General features: G+C 41.9%; 1 protein-coding gene across 1 annotated transcript in view; it reads right to left on the reverse strand.

Annotated features, from left to right (window-relative positions):
• Adamts16 (ADAM metallopeptidase with thrombospondin type 1 motif 16) overlaps nucleotides 1-20,180 on the reverse strand; it is a 100,270-nt gene that overhangs the window by 44,404 nt on the left and 35,686 nt on the right. The window contains exons 4-9 of the mRNA XM_051182715.1: nucleotides 19,144-19,405; nucleotides 16,297-16,496; nucleotides 14,153-14,236; nucleotides 11,804-11,963; nucleotides 10,286-10,391; nucleotides 4,367-4,504 (exon numbers count right to left, since the gene is read on the reverse strand). Coding sequence (XP_051038672.1) covers nucleotides 4,367-4,504; nucleotides 10,286-10,391; nucleotides 11,804-11,963; nucleotides 14,153-14,236; nucleotides 16,297-16,496; nucleotides 19,144-19,405 — 950 coding nt within the window. The remainder of the gene's footprint in view (nucleotides 1-4,366; nucleotides 4,505-10,285; nucleotides 10,392-11,803; nucleotides 11,964-14,152; nucleotides 14,237-16,296; nucleotides 16,497-19,143; nucleotides 19,406-20,180) is intronic.

Genomic DNA, 20,180 nt, shown 5'->3' on the forward strand with positions numbered 1-20,180 from the left:
GTGAATTTAGGAAAGCTGCAATATGAAAGCCTTATACACAAGATCAATTGCTTTACATGAACCAGCAAGGAAAAGTAGCATTCATTTGAAATTGAAAGCATAGTGCCATTTACATTGATACTCCAAAAATGAAGCAGGAGTATAAATCTATATAACTATTTATGCTGTCTTTAACTTACTATGCAATAAACTCTGATGAAATAAATCAGAGAAGTGAACAAATGGGGAGACAACATCCTTAGAGAGGAAGGAGAGCCAATACAACGGAGATAGAGTCTGACAGTTCTTCTTGCTTTAACTAATTAATTACAATTAAAATTCAAACAAATTATTTTGTGAATATGAAAATTGGCTCTCAAATTTATGTGGAGAAGAAAGAGATTCATAATTATCTACACAAAATTTAAGGATAGGCACAAAGTTGAGGGATGATAACTCCCAATCGTAAGACTTCCTGGGCACTCGTGGTAATTAGTAAAAGGCTCCAGCAGCAAAAGGGCAGAGAACTCAATCAATTGGAACAAAATAGAGAGCACAGCAAGTCCCATATAGATGTACTCAACTCATGCTTGACAGAGGAGCCAAAAAATAAAAAAATAAAAAATAAAGGAAAGGATAACCTTTTTAACAAATGAAGTTAGATAGTCACATACAAAATCACACACACACATACACACACAGAGAGAGAGAGAGAGAGTGAGAGAGAGAGAGAGAGAGAGAGAGAGAGAGAGGAGAAGGGATAGGGAGGGAAGGAGAGAGATAGAGATTCTCAACATGTTAGAGAGCTCACATCATCTGATTTCAAGATTCGCTATAAACTCCTGGTAGTTAAATTTTTCTCATTTTTTTTTTTTTTACAAAAGTTTCAGCTATTTGAGGCTCTAGAATTAAGTCAGCTCTAAGTGGCCAGCTAACTTTTAAGACTTTTCACTAACTTCGTTGCAAAATAATATGGACCTTTACATAAAATAGTTTAGTGTGTCACTACCATTATATGCTGCCTGTTCATACAATAAAAATAAACTAATCTGATATCTACATGTAGTAAATAGGATGAATCTCACACATGTATCTCATGATTCTTTGCATAGCAAGTTAAAAAGACAAAGAACAATAACCCCAAGATTCTATACTTGGAGACGGGCTGTTGTGGGGTGGATATTAGCTAGAGAAGAGTGAGGGGTTTAGATCAAGATTGCATAGCTTGACCTGAAAGAACTTACAGGGCTTTGCCCACCATAGAAAGCCACTGAGTCCCACTCTTACTGTCTGTCTGTGATACCATGACAGAAGTAATATTCTGTAAACAATGGCTGAGGCCAGAGACAGCAGAAGGATGTTTGAAAATCCTTTGCCACTCTCATGACTCTGTCACATAATGTAAAGATCTTGACACTGTTCAGCTTAGTCATAGTCCCCAATTTTCCAAGTGAGAAAGTGGGGGCTCTTAGAAAACTTATCATCTGTTAACACAGATGCCTTTGAGAGGCTGGTGTTGCTTCTGCTTGCTAACTCCTATCCATCTGTTTTTCTTTCCCTACACAGTGGTCCCTGTTTTCTCATCTTGTATCTTTAGCACCAGTGTCAGCGGTGGCCAGCATTCCTCAAGGTAAACACTGGGCAGCATCTGGATACAACAGAAAGGGAAAACATCCCATTGGTCTCTCAGTGGGAATTCTACTTCCTCACCCACAGAGTGATACTGGGTATGGCAGTTGAATCCATTCTGCTGCACATCTCTAGTTCCTCAAGGTGGTCCATTTCCAGTGCATCATTTACAAAACTCATAGACTAACACTGGGGAGGGGTCAGGCATAGGCATTGGTCCATAGGGCATGGTCCCAATTGAAGGAAAATAATAAACAAGATGAGTCCGTGTTGTGAAATGCAACATGACAGGCTGGAGTCTTCCTAGGTCACTGACTCCTGTATACAGACACGAGTAACTGAATGACAGGCTGTACTCTCCCTGGATCATAGAACTCACTGATTCAGACATGAATAACTGAAGATCTTTGTGTGTATTAATGGTAAATGACACATGACTTCACTGGGTGAATTTACCCAGACAAATATCTGTTCTTCTTGACCCCACCTAGAAAGGAGAAAAGCTGCTGCCCTGACCACCCCAGACCCATTGGGTTCCTATATTGTGTGATTTTCCATTTCCCACATGCTTGGCTGTTGACAGAGGACCACAGCGGCAGCTTACTCATGGCTGGGACTGCATCCCAAAGGCTACCTAATTGGTGAAGGATAGAACGCTCTTTTGACTATGTGGAAATCAGGAAATCAGGAAGCCATCAACCAAGTCAGACAGAGAAGGCAGCACTGGGCTCCTGGTGACTGAAAACTCTATGAAAGCTCTAAGTTTCCATACATGCTGAGGCTGTCCAATCTGCAACTATGTTTTCAATTTAAATGAACCTCCACCATGGATTTGACAATGAGATGCTCTCTTGGAAAGTTTGACATTAAAAAGAATAATGGTGTAAAATATTACACGTTTACATGTAATTGTAAGATCTACAAATCAGTATATTCCCTGAAGATAGTTTCATTACAAAAATCATTGAAAAATGCTTTATTGATTAACATAAAACCAAAACAGCATGCTTTGACATCTAATTTTACTCTTTCAGTATTGCTGAACAAAACTAGATTTTAATCTTAATAATAATTCTGAGAACCTCTTTCTGATTTGAAGATTGTGGCACACTTCTAATATCCTCAAATGGTTTTTCTGTGACTAGGCATTGGTTTCCCTTGCCATGGGTCTTCATCCCTGCATTTTGGCTCTCTCATGATGTAAATTATTACTATATACCCAAACTTTCATGCTCTAATTTTCCAAGTTGGCAGATTACAATTTAAAATTCTAAAAATGTTGAGATGCTTGTCTCATAGACACTGAGCTGAAAGAGAGCTTTGTGAAATCTGGAACAAGAACCATGAAGATTATGGGGACACTGACACTTTTGAGTAAAGAAGCTGCAAATCTCCCCCTGTTCATACAAGTAAGAGCAGAGTGACCTTAAAGGGCTAACTCTTCCTCATTACAGAAAGCTTCACTCACACTAGTAAACAATGAATAATTGCAAGAAAGTGCTAAAGATACTCTGACCAGCCCCCAGTGTGGGAGGAGGGTCACAGAGAACTCTCAGTGAATGGAAGAAATCTAGAGTAGAGGCCAATCAATGTAGCACTCATCTCATTTAATGTAGTAATGGTTAGCAAGAGACTTATACTGATGTAAGTGTGAGACTAAGTGGATGTGGGTGCTCAGCTTTTCATGGGACACCAACACCATCCCTTCTAAGTGGAAGAGGGTCCAGAAAGAATGTGAGAGCCAGGTTGTGGGAAGGAGGTGGGCCGTCATGAAACTCTGATGTGCTTTGGGAATCATATGGCCTTGAATTTATAAACTCTTAGAAACTGTGGTTCTCTGTACAAGATAAAACAATACCAGGGCCTGTTGACATCCCAGCACGGAGTCCCAGGTATCATTGAGGACCCCTAGCCACTTAAAGATGACTGTTGAAAGGGGGAATACTTCCTTTTTCAGTGGTATACTCACCATTAACTTACCCATGCTCCAATAAGTAACCCCAGCCTTGCAAACTGAACCCACCCTAATTAAACTCAATGTGTCACAAAATCAAAGCAACAAGAAAATAAACCAGAAACAGAAGGGATGTGAAGGGTTGGTGGGAAGGGGGGGGGCGTTACTTAATCAGAAATGTGCCAGACACAGAAGACAAGGACCTGAATTCAGATCTCCACATCCTTTATACAAAACCAGGTAAACAGCAGGTGTCTGTAATCCCTTGTGGGGTGGGTAGCAGAGGACCAGAAGGCTGATAGATCCTTGAAGCTCATTGCCATTCCAACATAGTCAAACCTGAACACCAGATTCAGAAACAAAGTTTGCCTCAAAAAAAAGGAGAACGTAAATGAAGAATGATACTTGATGTCAGTCTTGGGCCTTCATATCCATGTGTACTCCACACCCTACACTTAAGCAAATGTGCACACACACACACACACACACACACACACACACACACACACACACGAGAGAGAGAGAGAGAGATACACACAGACAGAAAAACAGAGACCAGTGTACTTGATGGGGAGAAGAATGGATTTAGCGTGAGTGAAAGGGGATGGGAGGGGATAATAGGGGATAAATGATGAAAATACATTTTATACATAACTATAAAATTGTTAAACAAATAAATCAAATTCCAAAATAAAAACACATGAATAAAAATGTATATTAATCAAGAATGTTGATATTAAAAAGAAAAAGCCAACCCTCCACCTTGTTCAGAGTGATCACAGAGCCAGGTCGAGGGATCCATACCTTAGAAACTTGTGCAGATACTGACGGCTGCAGGAGGACCAGGAGAAGACACCATTTCGTCCTGCCAATGTTGGGGACATTATGTTGCCCTCAGACTTTTTGCACATGTTTCCTTCTCCATCGTGGACCATACCAAAGCTAAGAAAGAGAGAAAATGGTTATTTCAAACCAATCAGAGATGGGGTTGTAGTATCTATTAAATACTGTGGGAGCAAATTGAGTATGTGAAGGCTATCCATCTTCAAAAAAGTTGTATCAGCCAAATTGTGGAGAATGTTTGTGTGTTCATAGAGCCTTCTGGAAGAATGAATGATGTCTCACATAGCTTCAAAGGACAAAGTATTAAATTTCAGAGGTCTCAAGATACTGTCAGGACTGGGAGAATTTTCAGAGGTATGTGTTGGAAATACAGAAGTCATTTGTTTATGTGCTTATGGCTGGCAACTTGGGATTTGATATCAGAGAGGTTTTCTTGAAATACAGTGAATCTCTATTTCAGGAACCACTGATTATCTGTGACTCTTGATCTGGGGGGTGCCTCCCATCCATGTTAGAATGCTACCTGATGCTGTCATTGTGCTAGTCTTGTTTAGGTAGTTATATTGTTGTTATTTCATGTGGATAACTTCCAATTAGCATTAAGTGGACTCAGAAGGTTGTATTTATATATATGCATGTGTGTATGTATGTATGTGTATGTATGTATAAATGTGTATATATGTAACAACAGCAATTAAAGAAGAAGTCATAAATTTGACAGGGAGTGGGGTATACACAGGAGGACTTGGAGGAGGATACTAAGAGGGAGAAATTATGTGAATACAGTTATTCACATATGAAATTCTCAAAAAATTAAAAAAATATAAATGAGAGAAAATATAGAAGTCAGGTTTCCAGCTGGAAGTTCTTTAGTCATGGAGAAAAAAAAAGATGCAGGCATTTGAGTTTTTCAAATAAGCTTCCCTGGGGATGTGAGTGCTTGGCCAGATTTAGAATGACTGAGCAGCCACAGGTATTTCTCAGGTAGGTAACATCTGCCTCCACAACCATTCAAGGCTTCTTCTTGGTACTGGAGGCTGTGGAAGATGGGCAGTACTAAACTCACTGACCCAAACCTCTATATTGCTCTGGAGGGCATTTCTCTGCAAACAGTGAGGAAGGTTAGGAACGTAAGTGGAAAGTGTTTAAATAGGTACTGATTTAATTAAATGCTGATGGAGTAGAAACCAGGACAGTTTGGGGCTTCTACCCTGGCCTCCTCTATGGACACACCTCAAGCTACAATAGATGGGAACGAGAGTATTACAGATGCCCATGTATCCCTCACTGCCAAACAGCATGTTCTTCGGGAGAGTTGTGGCAACTGCAGCCCTGAACCTAGGTGGACTGGTGGCTTGAGCAGTCACCTCTTACAAAAGCTCTGCATCTTTCACATTCCCAGAGTTTTGCCTGCAGAAGGGCTCACATCACCATTTTCAGCCATCCGAGAAAACACTTCAAACTGTCTTGAAGGAAAACCGGGATACCTGGAAGAACCTCAGGAAGAACCCCATGGTGCTGAAACCCTCTACTAGTGTAAGAACATTTTTGGAGGACCATTTTCTACTGGCTGCTGCTATGTGATGCTCTGTCCTTATATTGACTCCCCAAGAACTGGAACTGAGTGAAGGAGACTCACTGGGAAAATGAAAGACTCATGGAATCAAACAGAAATTGGCAAGATAGCTGTTTGATTAGGAGCCACCATCAAGACCCCCTGATGAGTCTAAGGCAACAAAGACAGGAAGACCCTCAATGGGGTTGGGGTGGTCTCTAAAGGGAACTAGAGAATATGTCCTTGTGCAAAGGCTGAGAATGCATGCATGCACTTAGATGTTTGCTTAGAACCATAAGGAAATGTAAGTTTTAAAACGTAGATAACATTTAGTAACACCATTTTACAGGCATGACATTAAACATAGGACTTATAATTGGTAGCTTGCTATACTAGACCCCAATGAAGATGAACTAAAGATGGGGATAATAGTATTTATCCAGAGTGAAGCCAGGAGTTCAGACATTCAGATATCAAGGCTCACAGGATCCATGCAATGGTCTAAGTAGAGCGTGATTGGAGGGAGTATCCTAGGAGATTTTACAGGCAAACATTGTCAGATTTTTGCAAAATTCCTGGTCAGTACCAAGGGTGATGTGGATGTGGTCATTTTAACCTCCACCCATTCTCTGAAGTTGTTTTAAAGGCAATTAATCAAGGCCAAGTCAACCACATGGCAGGGGAAATGTGTCATGACTGTGAGAAGGATTTGGGCTGAAATCCCAGAAGGGAGGCTGCACAGGGGAGAGCAGAGAGCAATGACAACCAAATGCCAAAGCACGCTGTCCTGGCTGGCCCTTGACCTGCTCTCAGTGGAGAATGTTTCAGCCCCACACATGACCTAGATAATTTTACTACCATTTCAGCCTACATGATGAGGAATGCAAATAACAATGCCTGGAGTCTGGAGATTTCTTGGTTTTCATTTCTTCTCTTTTCTTTCATCAAAATTATTTTCAAAGATCATATTTCAAAATCTGATAGTTTTAAAACATCAGAGAAATATACTGCATACTTTGGCTACACAAAGCCCGCCCTGGGAGACTTCTGGCATACTAGTAGGTTGTGAGATAGGTGCAAGCATCTGATGGTGTGCTCACCCAACCCATATGGTTCTGGTGCCTGCAAAATCTGCGTACCACTGTATCGTAAGTTTTCTTTCCAATCAGAGCATCATGCACAGATATGATGGACGTGTTTATCACATAAAAATGCCATAGGGGTCACATTTGATACTAATGTGAAAGCTATGGAAGAAAGATTAGACATATCTCAAAGATAGGATAGGTATTTGTCACCAAGAAGTATAATTCAAGCTACGCGTACCAGATAACTCTTCTTTTCCCGTGAACAATGGCACTCTCCATTTTAAATGATTTCCCCCATTGGATAAATAATAATTAGTATTTTCCCATTAATCCTTAATAGTTTGTTTCTGAAGGATCTAGGTACCTACCTGCCACCTATGCTCACACACATGCTGCCTGTGAACACAGAAATCCATAGCTGCTTATCCATTTTTGCGTGTTGACTAAAGGGCAATCTTCCAGGGATGACTATGTCTCAGATATGAAAGTATTAGCCTGGAGGTCACTTTGCTAAGTGACATAAACCAGATTCAGGAAGACAAAATAGTTTTTGTTTTATCTTGCTTTTGGAGTCTAGATTTAAATATGTGCATAAGCACACACACACACATATAATGAAATGGAAGTATAAGGTGGGCTATAAGGGTAAAGGAAGAGATATAAAGAGATGAGTAACAAGACAGGGTAGTTGGGAAAGAAGGGGAAATGGTGCCCGCTTTCTCTCATATGGAGAATGCAGATGTGTGTGTGCGTGTGTGTGTGTGTGTGTGTGTGTGTGTGTGTGTGTGTGTGTGAGAGAGGAAATCAGGAAGGGGCTATGGGGAGTAATGGGACCCCCAGCAAGGTGGAGTATGGCGAAAGCCAGTGGCAAGTGAAAATAAGAGCAGGATACAACAATGTATGTATAAGAAAATCTCATCACAAACCCAATACTTAGTAGAAAAACTAAATAATAAAATGATAACATGAAGAAAACAAAAAAGAATTACAAGCATAAATTCAGATAAACTGGCTTTTAGAAGCACACTCAACATTTGATGCCTTTTGTATCTTCCACTAGTCTCTCTGAGGTTGCCCATACCTCAGATAGACTTCCCTAGACAAGAAGCACCCTCACAAGAGGCAGGGGCAGAAGTGGAAAGAACAGATGGGCTGAAACCTCAAACACGTTTCTGGAGGGAGCAGTTGCTGTGGAGGTGTGTGTTGGGGGAGGGAGCTTAGTCAACATCTTGGCTCAATCACACAGGAGTTGCTTGGTATTGGGCAAATTGTTGAACTCACTGAGCCTCAGTTTCTCCCTGTGTAAACTGAGAGGACAAAGCCTCCTGTAAACACCGAACATGCACCGTGCTCCTGACATATCACCCACCAGAGACATATCTTCATCTGCTAACAGTAGGGATATGTGCGGTGGTAGGTTAGTGGGGTAAGGAATTCAAATATAAGAACTGTTGAGAGGAATAGCAACGAATAATCCAACATAAACACTGGATCTTCTCTGAGGGCAATGGCAATCACAAGGGTAGGTGATGGTTCTACAGGTGGCTTGCTCTCATGTTTTACAAATCCATTGGGTCAGTTGAAACTGAAGACTGAGAGCTCCAATTAGGAAGAATCAAGTTACAGTTCACACCTGCAATAGTGTATAGTCCTGCCAATGCTTATACCTCTGTCTCACTGCTCATCAAACTCTTGCAGGATGAATTGTAGTAACTTAAATATTTCCTGCCTTGGTTGTTTAATTAAGTTCAGGTATGGTTGAAAGGGCAACAAGAGCCCAGTATCATTATGATAGGTTTCTAACTCTAGCAGAGTATTAAAATTACAATTATGTTTTAACTGAAAGCCTTCTAGAGTGCAGGTGTAATTTTCTAGGCAATGAAATTGTCAGTCATTACCTGGAATGATGAAGGGATTGGTACTTGGATGTACAGCTTTTTCTTCAGGTCAATAGTTCACACAAAGCTAAAACCTAAGGTGTATTCAATTGAACAAAGGAACACACACTTGCACCTGTGGTGTGTGGTTGTGTGTGTGTGTGTGTGTGTGTGTGTGTGTGTGTGCGTGCACGCACGCGCGCACGTGTGTGCACATGTGAGTACACATATATGCATATTATCCTGAAAATAGGTGTATTGAGTTCATTTTCCAATAGGAGATGGAAAAAGTAGCTTTGTCAAAACACACATAAGAAACACACAGAAAAACTAAGCTTCAAGAAAGGTAATTAGCAGAAAAGGGGGAAATCTCAAGTTGTACAGTTCCTAAGTGAAATTTCCACACAATCTCAACAGAGAAGGAATGCCATGTATGATGGCAGTCGAGCTCTGTACTCCTCGGGCACTCAGAAGACATTCACAGCATCAGGGAAGTCAATGGGGCTTTTGAACACATTTCAATCCACCACTCCCCAAGGTGAAACAGCTGTCATGATTATGAGCATGAAATCTTATATGAAAATAACAACTTCTAAAAGCCATTGTGTGTATAATTACAAGATTCTTTTACACAAAAAGGACATCACAAGTGACTTATCATCCCTGTTTATCACTCCTCCTTTCTCTTTCTCTCGTTGTGTGTCTCTGTGTGGATGCACACATGCTAAGGCCTGAGTGTGGAAGCCATAGAGCAGTGTGTAGGGGTTGGAGCTCTCTTTCTACCCTGTGTTTCTTGGGATCAATCTCAGATAGTCAGGTGTGGTAACAAGTATCTTAAGCACTGAGCCTTCTCACTAGTCCAATACCCACCATCAATATTGTTGATTGCTGCTTGCCTAGGTGTCCATGAATCCAGGATGAGCCACTCAACTCACAGCACAACTGATGCCATCTCATTTCAGAAGACACAGCTCGGGTGTAAGTCAGTGTCAGAACATGGGATATCAACCATGTCCTACCAGGGCAACTTCTCAGTGCCCACACTCCCAAGCTCCACTTACATGCTTCCAAGTACAGCATGTTTACAAGTCATATAGTGTGTGTGTGTGCGTGTGAATGTGTGTAGGTATCTATTAATTGTGTGTATATGTGTGTGTGTGTGGGTGTATGGGGGGGGCAGAGAGAGAGAGAGAAACTCCAGAGTAGCTACTATTGACAAGAAGTCCTGTTCCTTTGTTCAGTCAAAAGGATTACCACCACAACAGCCAGTTGGAAAATGAGATGAAACCACAGAGCTGATGCTGAAACTCATAAATCACATAGTCAGGCGACAGCCTCCCTCCCAGTGAGACAGACTTACTTGTGTCCAGACTCATGGGCAATGGTGAAGGCCAGTCCAAGTCCTGAATCCTCATTGATCGTGCAGCTCCGGTACTTACTGCACATCCCACTGATGGGTGCAAACCCTACAGGACACAAAGACAAAGAGAATACACAGTAGTGTTTATATGTAATGAGTGACTACGAGTTTATTCTGTAGGACACAAAGGTAAAGAGAATACAAAGTAATGTTGATATATAATGAGCGACTGTGGATTTATTTTCTAATATTTGGGAAAGTTTGGTTCTCATCTTCATTTGGTGAAATGCAAGATGGGCTGTCCCTGGGCAGTCATGTGACTATGATGTGTTGATATGGGAGAAGGGAATGTATCTTATGTATTCTCAGGAGTCCAGGGACTCCGTCTTCTGGAAAGCAGGCTGAGTTTCTGTGCAATATTCCTGGAAAAGACTAAAGTTGGCACAAAGTAGAAGAGAGGATTAAAGGCAGATGAGGATGTTTTCTGCCTTTTTCCTAGAAATATCTGTGCACTAAAGCCTCGGAGGGGGGGGGGAAGGGGGACAGTAGAGAATGGGTGTTTTGTGAGGTCCCTAGGATCACACCCCAAGCTCGGTGATTCACTTTTGCCATGATAAGCACTGGCCATTTATGATTCATGATTTCATACTGCAGAAAGACAAAGGGCAAAGAAGGAAAAGCTCAGGGAGACATGAAGAAAAACTGTGCTGGGTTTCTAAGACTTCCCCTCAGGCAATCACACAGGGCATACTGCAGTCCCTAGCAAGGAATGGTAACATCCACGAAGAGTCATCTACCGAGAAATATCACTAGATTTTCAGTGTCCCTGGGAGCTGGTAATGGAGACACTTGGTACCTGACACACAGAACATTTTCAGGCCTCTAGAGAAAGAAAGTAGGTGGGAAGCAGTATGCCAGCAGTCCAGACACTATGAGCCATGCTGTCTGCCTGATTGGTATTTCCAAGGCCAGCTGAGTGTCATCCTTGTAAGCAGGCCTTGGTGAGAAACAGACCAAATTTCTGCTAAACTGAGTCCTATCTAGAATCTTCTAAAATAAAGCTCTACTCCTCTGAACTTGGGGAAGAAATAGAGTTCAAAAGAGAAGCTCTGCAGAGTCTGGGTTAGTAGCACACTCGCTCTTTGGCCATGTGGGAAAATGTCACTGTGAGAACACCTGGAACATGTATGGATCGCTGAGGCTCAGGTCTTTACAGAGCAATATGGGAATGGACACTACAGAATTACTGTGGTCTCCCCATCAGGATCAATAAATCCACTACTCTTACCACTTCATGAGATGGGCTTGAATCTCCTGGTCCCATTTGGAATGGTAGGAGATCTGGGAAATGGGCAGTTCTTATTTGATAAAGGGTATGAACTCTGGAATTTGAGATGGACTTTTTCTTGTAACACATTAGTCGATAGATAAAAGAAAACTGTTGTGGTGATGGTAACTTCACCACCCTGCAATGTGACAACCTTCCACATCCCTCTTAACCCTACTGGAGGATCTTACCCAATGTGTCACAGGGTTCATTCTTCCAGGAACATATGTCCAGACCAGTCAGTAAGATGGCGTGGTCATGTCGAGTCCCATCTTTCCCCATCAGTCCAGATTGCCACTGGCAGAAGCTGCTTAAAGTGTGGTCGGCATGGTGACTAATCGCCAGCCCTGGCTAGGCAAGAGAGGCCAAGATATCCATGAAAATGTAAAGAAAATGTGCTAAAGTTTTTTCAACAGAAAAGGATATTCTTAATGGAGATTTAAAAGACACAGACAGACCCAGAAGGTATGTAATATAAGAGTTACATAGGTGCATTATCGTCCCAAAGACAGTGTATTGTACAAGCCTGTATGGATTCAGAGATCACACTTATGTGCATTTCTATATGCAGTCAATTGGAATGTATCTTATTGACTCTTGGATTCAATGACCAAGAAAGACAAAATATGTGTATGAACCTCTTGCATAAAAATATCTTTGAATAATACTTTGCAAAATTGTAGCTACAGTAGAATCTCTTGTGTATGGCTTGTACAGCACACACACTCACACACACACACACACACACACACACACACACAACTTTACTGGTGTTGAATTCACAACCAAATGAACACCAGCATTTCCATCTCTACTGTAACAATGTTAAACTAGTAACTTTTCTACACAGAGGCAACCTGTTTACAGAAAGAGGTTAAATGCTAAAGCTTTATTCCTGAAAATTCAGCATCAAGGAAACAATATAGAATCCCGCTAAATCTATTCACTCATACCAAGTGCTGATAGAGCAGCAGTGAACTATGGGCATGAAGTCTAGAACTATGAGGGATGGAGGATGTAGGACTAGGAACACCATGACAACAGGGGTGTTGAGTTATTGAACCAGCTTGTAGGTTTGCCACTGTGTATGTAATGGGGCAAATAGAAAATACCAGTTTACATGACCCTGTTTCAGAATGCTATCTTGTAAAAAGCCTTAGCCACTTTTGAAAGAGCTGTCTCTTAGTCACTTAAATACATTCTTCCTTTAAATGTTTGTCTTCCCAGAGTCACATGCACCCAAGCAACCCGCTGCACATAAGTGCAGAAACATGCCTGCATTCCTCAGCTGGTGACTTCCAGGAAACTGTTGCTAATTAAAGTGAACACAGGTGTATGATCAAACGATAACCTGGCTGCTTATTCTTTCAGCTTGGATGGATTCCAAAGTAAAAACGTTTTAATGCAGGGAATAATTAACCTGTCACCTGAGAAGCCTGACTGGCTCAGCAAAGCCTCCCAGCTGCACACTCAGAGCAGACAATGGCATTAGACTGGCCAGACAGCCTGCCCTGCTGCATCCCTCCTGTGTGGAAGAGGGGTGTCCCACAGATATGATGAATCATCTCTGATTCCATCTAAAACATTCTTTGCCTTATAAACAAGAAAGCCACGGCTACCACAAGACACTGAAGACATCACCAAGGGTGGGAGCAGATGCTGGGTATCGAGCTCAGGCCTGGGGCCCACATGCCTTTGCTGAGTCAGTAGTCAGCATGGCAGACATAGAAGCGGAGCCCATGTTTAATGAAGAATTCCATACAACTAATGCTGTTATGTGGGATGCACAGCATACAGCTGTGTGGGGTGACAGCAGGCTTGGGTTAGAGGAGAGGGCCTGGGAATTGTGAGGATGTGGGAAGCAATAGGTGTCAGGGTAAAACAACACAGTGTGGTGGCTCACAGCACAGTTTGCTATCCATGCTGGGTCATGCTGAATTTTCTAGCAAAGCACACACAGGAAACTCATTGTGGCTGAAGACACATTTGTCCTTCAAACTATCAGTGTTTCCTTCCCACAGTCTTATGACAAATGCATCCTCTGTTCTGTTTTCCCATGAGCCCACATATACCACACACACACACACACACACACACACAGATACTCATACACATACATACACACACACTCATACACACACACACACACACCACATGCACACAGAACCTCACCATCACACTAAGATACATCAAACACATACACACATAAACCACACACACACACACACTCATAAACCACACACATAAAACCCCATCACTACCTTCACACATACACCTGCATTAATATACACTATGCATATGTATTTTCTCAGAACGATACAAACTCATACATGCACATACATACACCACACATACTCTACATGTACTGTAAGAAAGAACTGAAAACAAATGAGTAATTTTAAACACAAGTATGAAATTCTTCTTCTCCCAAGCAAAAGAGAAATTAAGACATGCTACACAGAGAAATTGTATTTAACAAAAATCATTTCACACTCATTTTCCTCCAGGGGACTTAAAGCTGCTGCTTTTGAAGTGATTACCTGTTCATCTTCTAGCAAAATGAGTCCTACAATGGCAATGTTGATGTTTCCTCCAATTGTTCCATCTTTGAATAAAGCAGACACCTGAAACAGAAAGTCAGCATTAGCCATGAGTGTGTCATAGCTTAGCCATGGCCCAACTCTTGCCTGCAAGAGCAAACCCTACTTCTTCAGAGCCTTAGCTAAGTGACTATAACACCCTTGCATTTCTCAAATAGTGCAGATATGTGGGAAGGCTGGTGATGCAATCCTTACTGTGGAAGCCTAGGAGTCTAAAACTAAGGTTTGAGGAGCAGGAGGTCAATCTGTTACCTAATACAAAGCAGAGACAGCTTCCAGAAATCCTCCTCACCCTCCTCCTCATAATCACTATCATCATCACCCTCTTCTTCTTCCTGCTTCTCCTCACCATCATCATCCCCACCATCATCACATGTCTCATCATCACCATCATCATCATCACCATCATTGTCATCAGCCTCTTCCTTCTCATCACCATCATCACCATCACTGTCATCATCATCACCATCATCACCCTCTTCCTTTTCCTCATCACCCTCTTCCTCCTTATCACCATAATCACCATCATCACCCTCCTCATTATCACCATCACCATTATCATTACTTTCCTCCTCTTCATCATACCCCTCACCAATAATGGTACTGCAACAGTTTTCTAAGTAGCTTAGCTGGCCTTTGTTTCACATTCCATTGATCTTAGCTTCCTTCCTGAATACTAGGATTACATAGATTACACACATGTGCCTTTGTGTCTTGCTAGAAGGATTATTCTGGTCTTAGTGGTGACAGAAAATATACCAAGTACACGACAAGGACTTCTGGAACCACAGGGAAAACACTTAGACCAAAACCAAGAAGACACAACAGAGAGAAGGGAACAGGAGTCAAGAGGATGAGTGAAGAGTGAAGATAAAAGGCGATGGCACACAGAAACAAAGGCCTAGAGTGGCATTCAGGGTTAGGAGAGGGGTAGAGTGGTAATCATGGAGGCTACAGATTACCATGGTAGACCTTTGCTACCAAGGTAAAGAAATATTGGAACATTTCTACGGGCAAATGATAGCTGCCACAGATCATGGGTGTAGGGCCCTGTGATTCTATACAGGCTATAGCCTCAGAGCCAGGTGCTTTGTGAGGAGAGATCCATGGGCATATTCTGTGGGAAGAGAGCCATGTGGGTACTCTGTGGGGAGAAAGCAATGGGGATACTCTGAGGAGAGAGCCATGTGGGTACTATGGAAAGAGAGAGCTATGTGAATATTCTGTGAGGAGAGAGATATCCATTAAGTTTCTTTGTGAGAAAAGAGAAAACTTGGGTTACTGTGGGGAGTGAGGCATATTTGGGGTACTCTGGGGAGACACAGACTCATGTGGGGTACTCAGTTCACAGATTTAGGAGGTCCAAATACATATTTGAAACACTGTCTCGTTAACTTTTTCTGACATGTGGGCAGCCCACCTTTTCTCTGTGGGATGTGGATTTTGTTCACCAGTGGCAGGTGTAAATCACCCTCTCTTGACATGTCAACAACTACAGGTATTCTTTAAGACAGGTTTTATCTAGGAAGATATTCTAAAATCATAGTTTCTCAGTTTCTGCAGATAAAGTAATTTATATTAAACACCTGAACATTAACATTCTTTAAAAGGCAGGAATTATCTGAATCTAAAATGTTAATCTGATAAATAGTTGTTGCCTCCAAATACATCATTGTTTATTCTGATGAGACTTTTAGTATGCAAAGGTGTCAGTGAACCTTCGAGTGCCTCAGAAACAAACCAAGTTGTGACAATGATCAAATGAGGTTTCTCCTATTTAATTCCTCAAAGTTCTGAAGTTTCACCTTTTGATTGGAAAGCAGTAAAAATAAGAGTTTCTGATACCAAGAGTCATGTGTTCAAGTAAGAAACAAACCATACATTGGTGCACACGCATACAAACACACACATACAATCAAACAATCATGCACACATGAAAAAGTACACAGTGTACACAAGGACATATGAAGGCACACACACACATACACACATTCACACACACACACACACACACACACACACACACACACACACACGGTGCTCACGTGCACACATGCCTGTGACTTCAGAGAGGACAGCCCTACCATGTTGAGTACAGTGAGGACGTAGGTGGTAATGTTCTCATGGCCATGGCTTTGCATCATCTTTCTGTCAACCACCACCAGTGTCTCCACGTTCAGCTCTTCATTTCTATGGGACTTCAGGAGGGAGCGCTTGTGTCGGGAGCTAGGCTTGTACTCATCAGGCAAGATGTAGAGGTCATCCTTGGGAGGCTGTGGCATGTCTATGGAGGATTGTATGGAGAAACAGCTAAAGCAAACACAGAACCAGAGGCACAGCTGCTCCTACAGAAATGCCCACTAAATGGATGTCCATGCTGAGAAAAAGGAACCTAGGTTTAAAGACAACCTATGCTACACAAAGAAACCAAAACAAGGCAATAGGATTCTCACATTAGAAGAACACAGAACTGCCAAATCTTTACAACACAAGACTCATTAAAGTCACCTTCTAAATTTAAATGAGGTTCATATAACCTGGGTATCTCAGAAACCATTGCCAGAGATGACTTCACATTGTTTTGTTCTGACCTAAAATGAGACCTGAATCCTAACGAGCATGTCTTAGCACCAAGCACATGAGGGCACAGGGATTTACAGAGCAGGGCTTCTCCACACCATCACTGATAGAGCAGCAAGCAGTTTGCAGTCTTTCCAGAGCTGATGCTGGTATCTGGACATAACTAACTTTCCAATATTCTTCCCAGTCAATCATATGCTGTTGGTGGCAGTTGCACTCAGTTGGTGAATAATAATCTAACAAATGCCAGACTTACTTACACAGCAAACTGTGTGTGATCCCTTTAACATGCTTTTGCAATTATGGTGATTAATGCTACATTAAAAACAGTTAACTTTAGAAGATAGCAGACACCGGATCATTTCATGGAAAAGCATGCTTCAGTCCCCCATCCTTGAACTTCCAACTGCACAGGTTTATCCATGGAACCTGCTCAGAACAGACATGACTCTACCTGACTGGGGCTCACAGCAATGAATTGTAAAGTCTTATGGGTTGGTAGTTGGAAATACAGAGTGAGCATCCTTAATTAAAAACTCTGAATCTGGAAGTGACACAATATCCAAAATTGAGTTTAAACACGAATCCACAAGTAGAAACCCTATATCCTGTCATTGGGACAAGTTACAACTGTAACCCATGTACACAAAAACATTCGCTAGAATCACCCTTAGGGTACATGTTAAGGCACACAGGCAATAATGACATCTCTGTTTAGTTTTGGGATCCATCCCCAAGGCCCTTCATTGTGTATACATTCAAGTGTTCAATAATTCAAAACATGATGGAATATGTAAAAGTTTTCATCATAGATATCTTGTCTGCAGTAAAGTCAGCTTGTATCTCAAACCTAGGCAAGCCCTAGATAATGTTGATGGAGCCTTTGTGACCTTTGTAACTTGCACATGCATGGACACCCTTGTGGAGTTGTCCTGGGTCACTCAGCCTCTATATCAGCTAATGTATGGGATCCTGTGGTATCACAGAGGCACAGGGAGTAAACATAGCCAACCCCTGGTTCTTCTCTAGAAAGTATTAGAAAAGGATTCCAGAAGCCCCTGAGAGAAAACGCTGTCAGTCTTAGGTCAGTGCTTTCCAAATGCCCTGGGGACCAGTGAGTCTAGTTAGCCCCATGTGAGAAGATGTCTACAGCTGAGATGACAAAGATCCCTTCACCAACCATACCAACCTCAGCATCCACTTTAACAAATCATCTGCATTGTTCACTTGTTTCCAAACAGATGCCTCAGGGAGTACAGAGAATGCACTCACATTTCTTTGAGAGCAGGGATTCTGGTGGGGACAGCCTTTCTGTGAGTAAGATCCACTTAGAAGTCTAACAGGACCCACCCACAAGAAGCCAAGCAGGCAAAAGAGGAATCCCACTGAACTTGATTTACTCTGAGATTTTCAGGCCCATCTGCACACAGACTTTGTATTTTGTTCATGGGGCAAAATAGGTTCCAACACTGTGTGGGCTCTGATACCTAAATGGCACTTGTTCCTTCATCAAGCACCAGTGGCCTTGTCCATCCTCCTTACCTACCAAGAACACGTGCCAAGCTCTCTCTCATGCTTCAGAGAAGCTGATAAAGCAACATTGAGAGCCAGAGAAGGTTGGGGCTGGAGGCTTAGGTTTTCTCTGTCTTGCCTGGGAAGGGCCAACCAGGTGATGATCAGAGGCTCAGGCAAAGACAAGGGCCAACCAGGTGATGTCCAGAGACTTAGGCAAAGACAAAGGCCAACCAGGTGATGCCTGGAGGTCAGGCAAAGAGAAGGGTCCCAACCAGGTGATGCCCAGAGGCTCAGGCAAAGTGGAGAATCCAGAGAACTTTCTGGTTCCTAGACATGAGAACTAGACAACATGCAAACAAGAGTTCTAACTAAGGGATCAAAACAACAGGATGCTCTTAAAGGCTTGCTGACAAATTGCAGGTGAGTTCAGTCCTCCGCTCACCTCTTTGATGTGGTGGTGCAAAGCTCCACAAGCGCATATAAATAAGTTACCTCAGCAAGGAAACTATGCCAGCATTCACTTGTCTAAACCTCAAGTATAGAATTACTAAGGGGTGGGGGGCGCCAGGGCTCTCATTTTTTTTTAAGATGTCTGGCAGGCTCTATACTTCTGAGAAGTGTGTCATTTTAATCTGCTCGTGTGTGTGTGTGTGTGTGTGTGTTTTAAAGTCATCTGCCACAACCATCCTCCACTCAAGAGAGATATAACACCACCACTACACTCACCCCTGATGGCAGCAGTGACAGTATATTTCACCTTGTGGGAAGACAAGCTTCAAATGAAAGTATTCCATTATCTTACACAGTTACCCAAAACATTAAATGCCCTTACATACATTTCTTGCGTCTACCACAGAAATGCTGCTTTTGTGAGAGGCTGTGGTGGAAGTTGCCATGGTGAAGATGAGGTCTTGCTGGATCTCGCTTCCTGGTGACCATCAGGACTTCATTTTCTCTGAGAGCCTGGGGCTCTGTGGATCTTTTGTACAATACATGGGAAGGAGAGCCAGTCTGTGCAGACCTGTTGGGTTTGCCTGATAGGTGTGGAGGAAGTGGCTCTAAGAAGTAGTCAGCATCCTTTGTTCTTATCATGCCTAACTGGAGAAAAGGAGGGGGAGAGAAAACACACTAAGTTAGAAACAACACTAGTTCTCCATACTGGATTTGCTATCATCATTCCTCCAATATGGCTTCCCCACCAATAGAACCTTGTGTGGGAAGGGCTCAATAGCCTGGGAGGGTAGGAAGGTCCCTACATACAACCCAAGTTCCTCTATCTGCACCTTCCCAGAGAGCTTGGGGTATAGACTGGATTTGTGACCTGAGTATAAATGGCATGGGGCAGGGATCACAACATATCAAATTTAAGTCATAATTACTTGAGCTTTGAGAAAACATGTGCATAGGATTAGATATTGATATTGGCATGTAATCTTGGCAAAGAGAGAAAATTAAAATCCTAGTAATTTCCAAAAGTCCATTCAAAATAACTTCAAATTTTTAATAGCATGTGATACGTTCCAGAAAACATGTTACAGAAATAACCCAGAACAAAACATGAAGACTTCTCTTAGCATACAGGAAGATCTTTTTATACAACATATTATAGGAAACAAGAGATAAAACACTTTATGAAAACAATAAAACACCTATATAGCATAATTGAATAAGTAAAATAACATTTAAAAATGAGAAGACAAAATTGAGAGATTGTACTTTCAGCCTTTTAAAATGGCAAACACTTTTAAAGTTTGATAACATGGCCGTTAATCAGAATGAGAACAAATATTTGAAAGTAGGGACCTAGGCTACACTCAAGAGGCATGCTCCACAGCTATCCAACACATAAAGATTATAAACACAGCTCAGTCCT

Source organism: Phodopus roborovskii, unplaced genomic scaffold, assembly GCF_943737965.1.
Source record: "Phodopus roborovskii unplaced genomic scaffold, PHOROB, whole genome shotgun sequence".
Taxonomy (NCBI): Eukaryota; Metazoa; Chordata; class Mammalia; order Rodentia; family Cricetidae; genus Phodopus; species Phodopus roborovskii.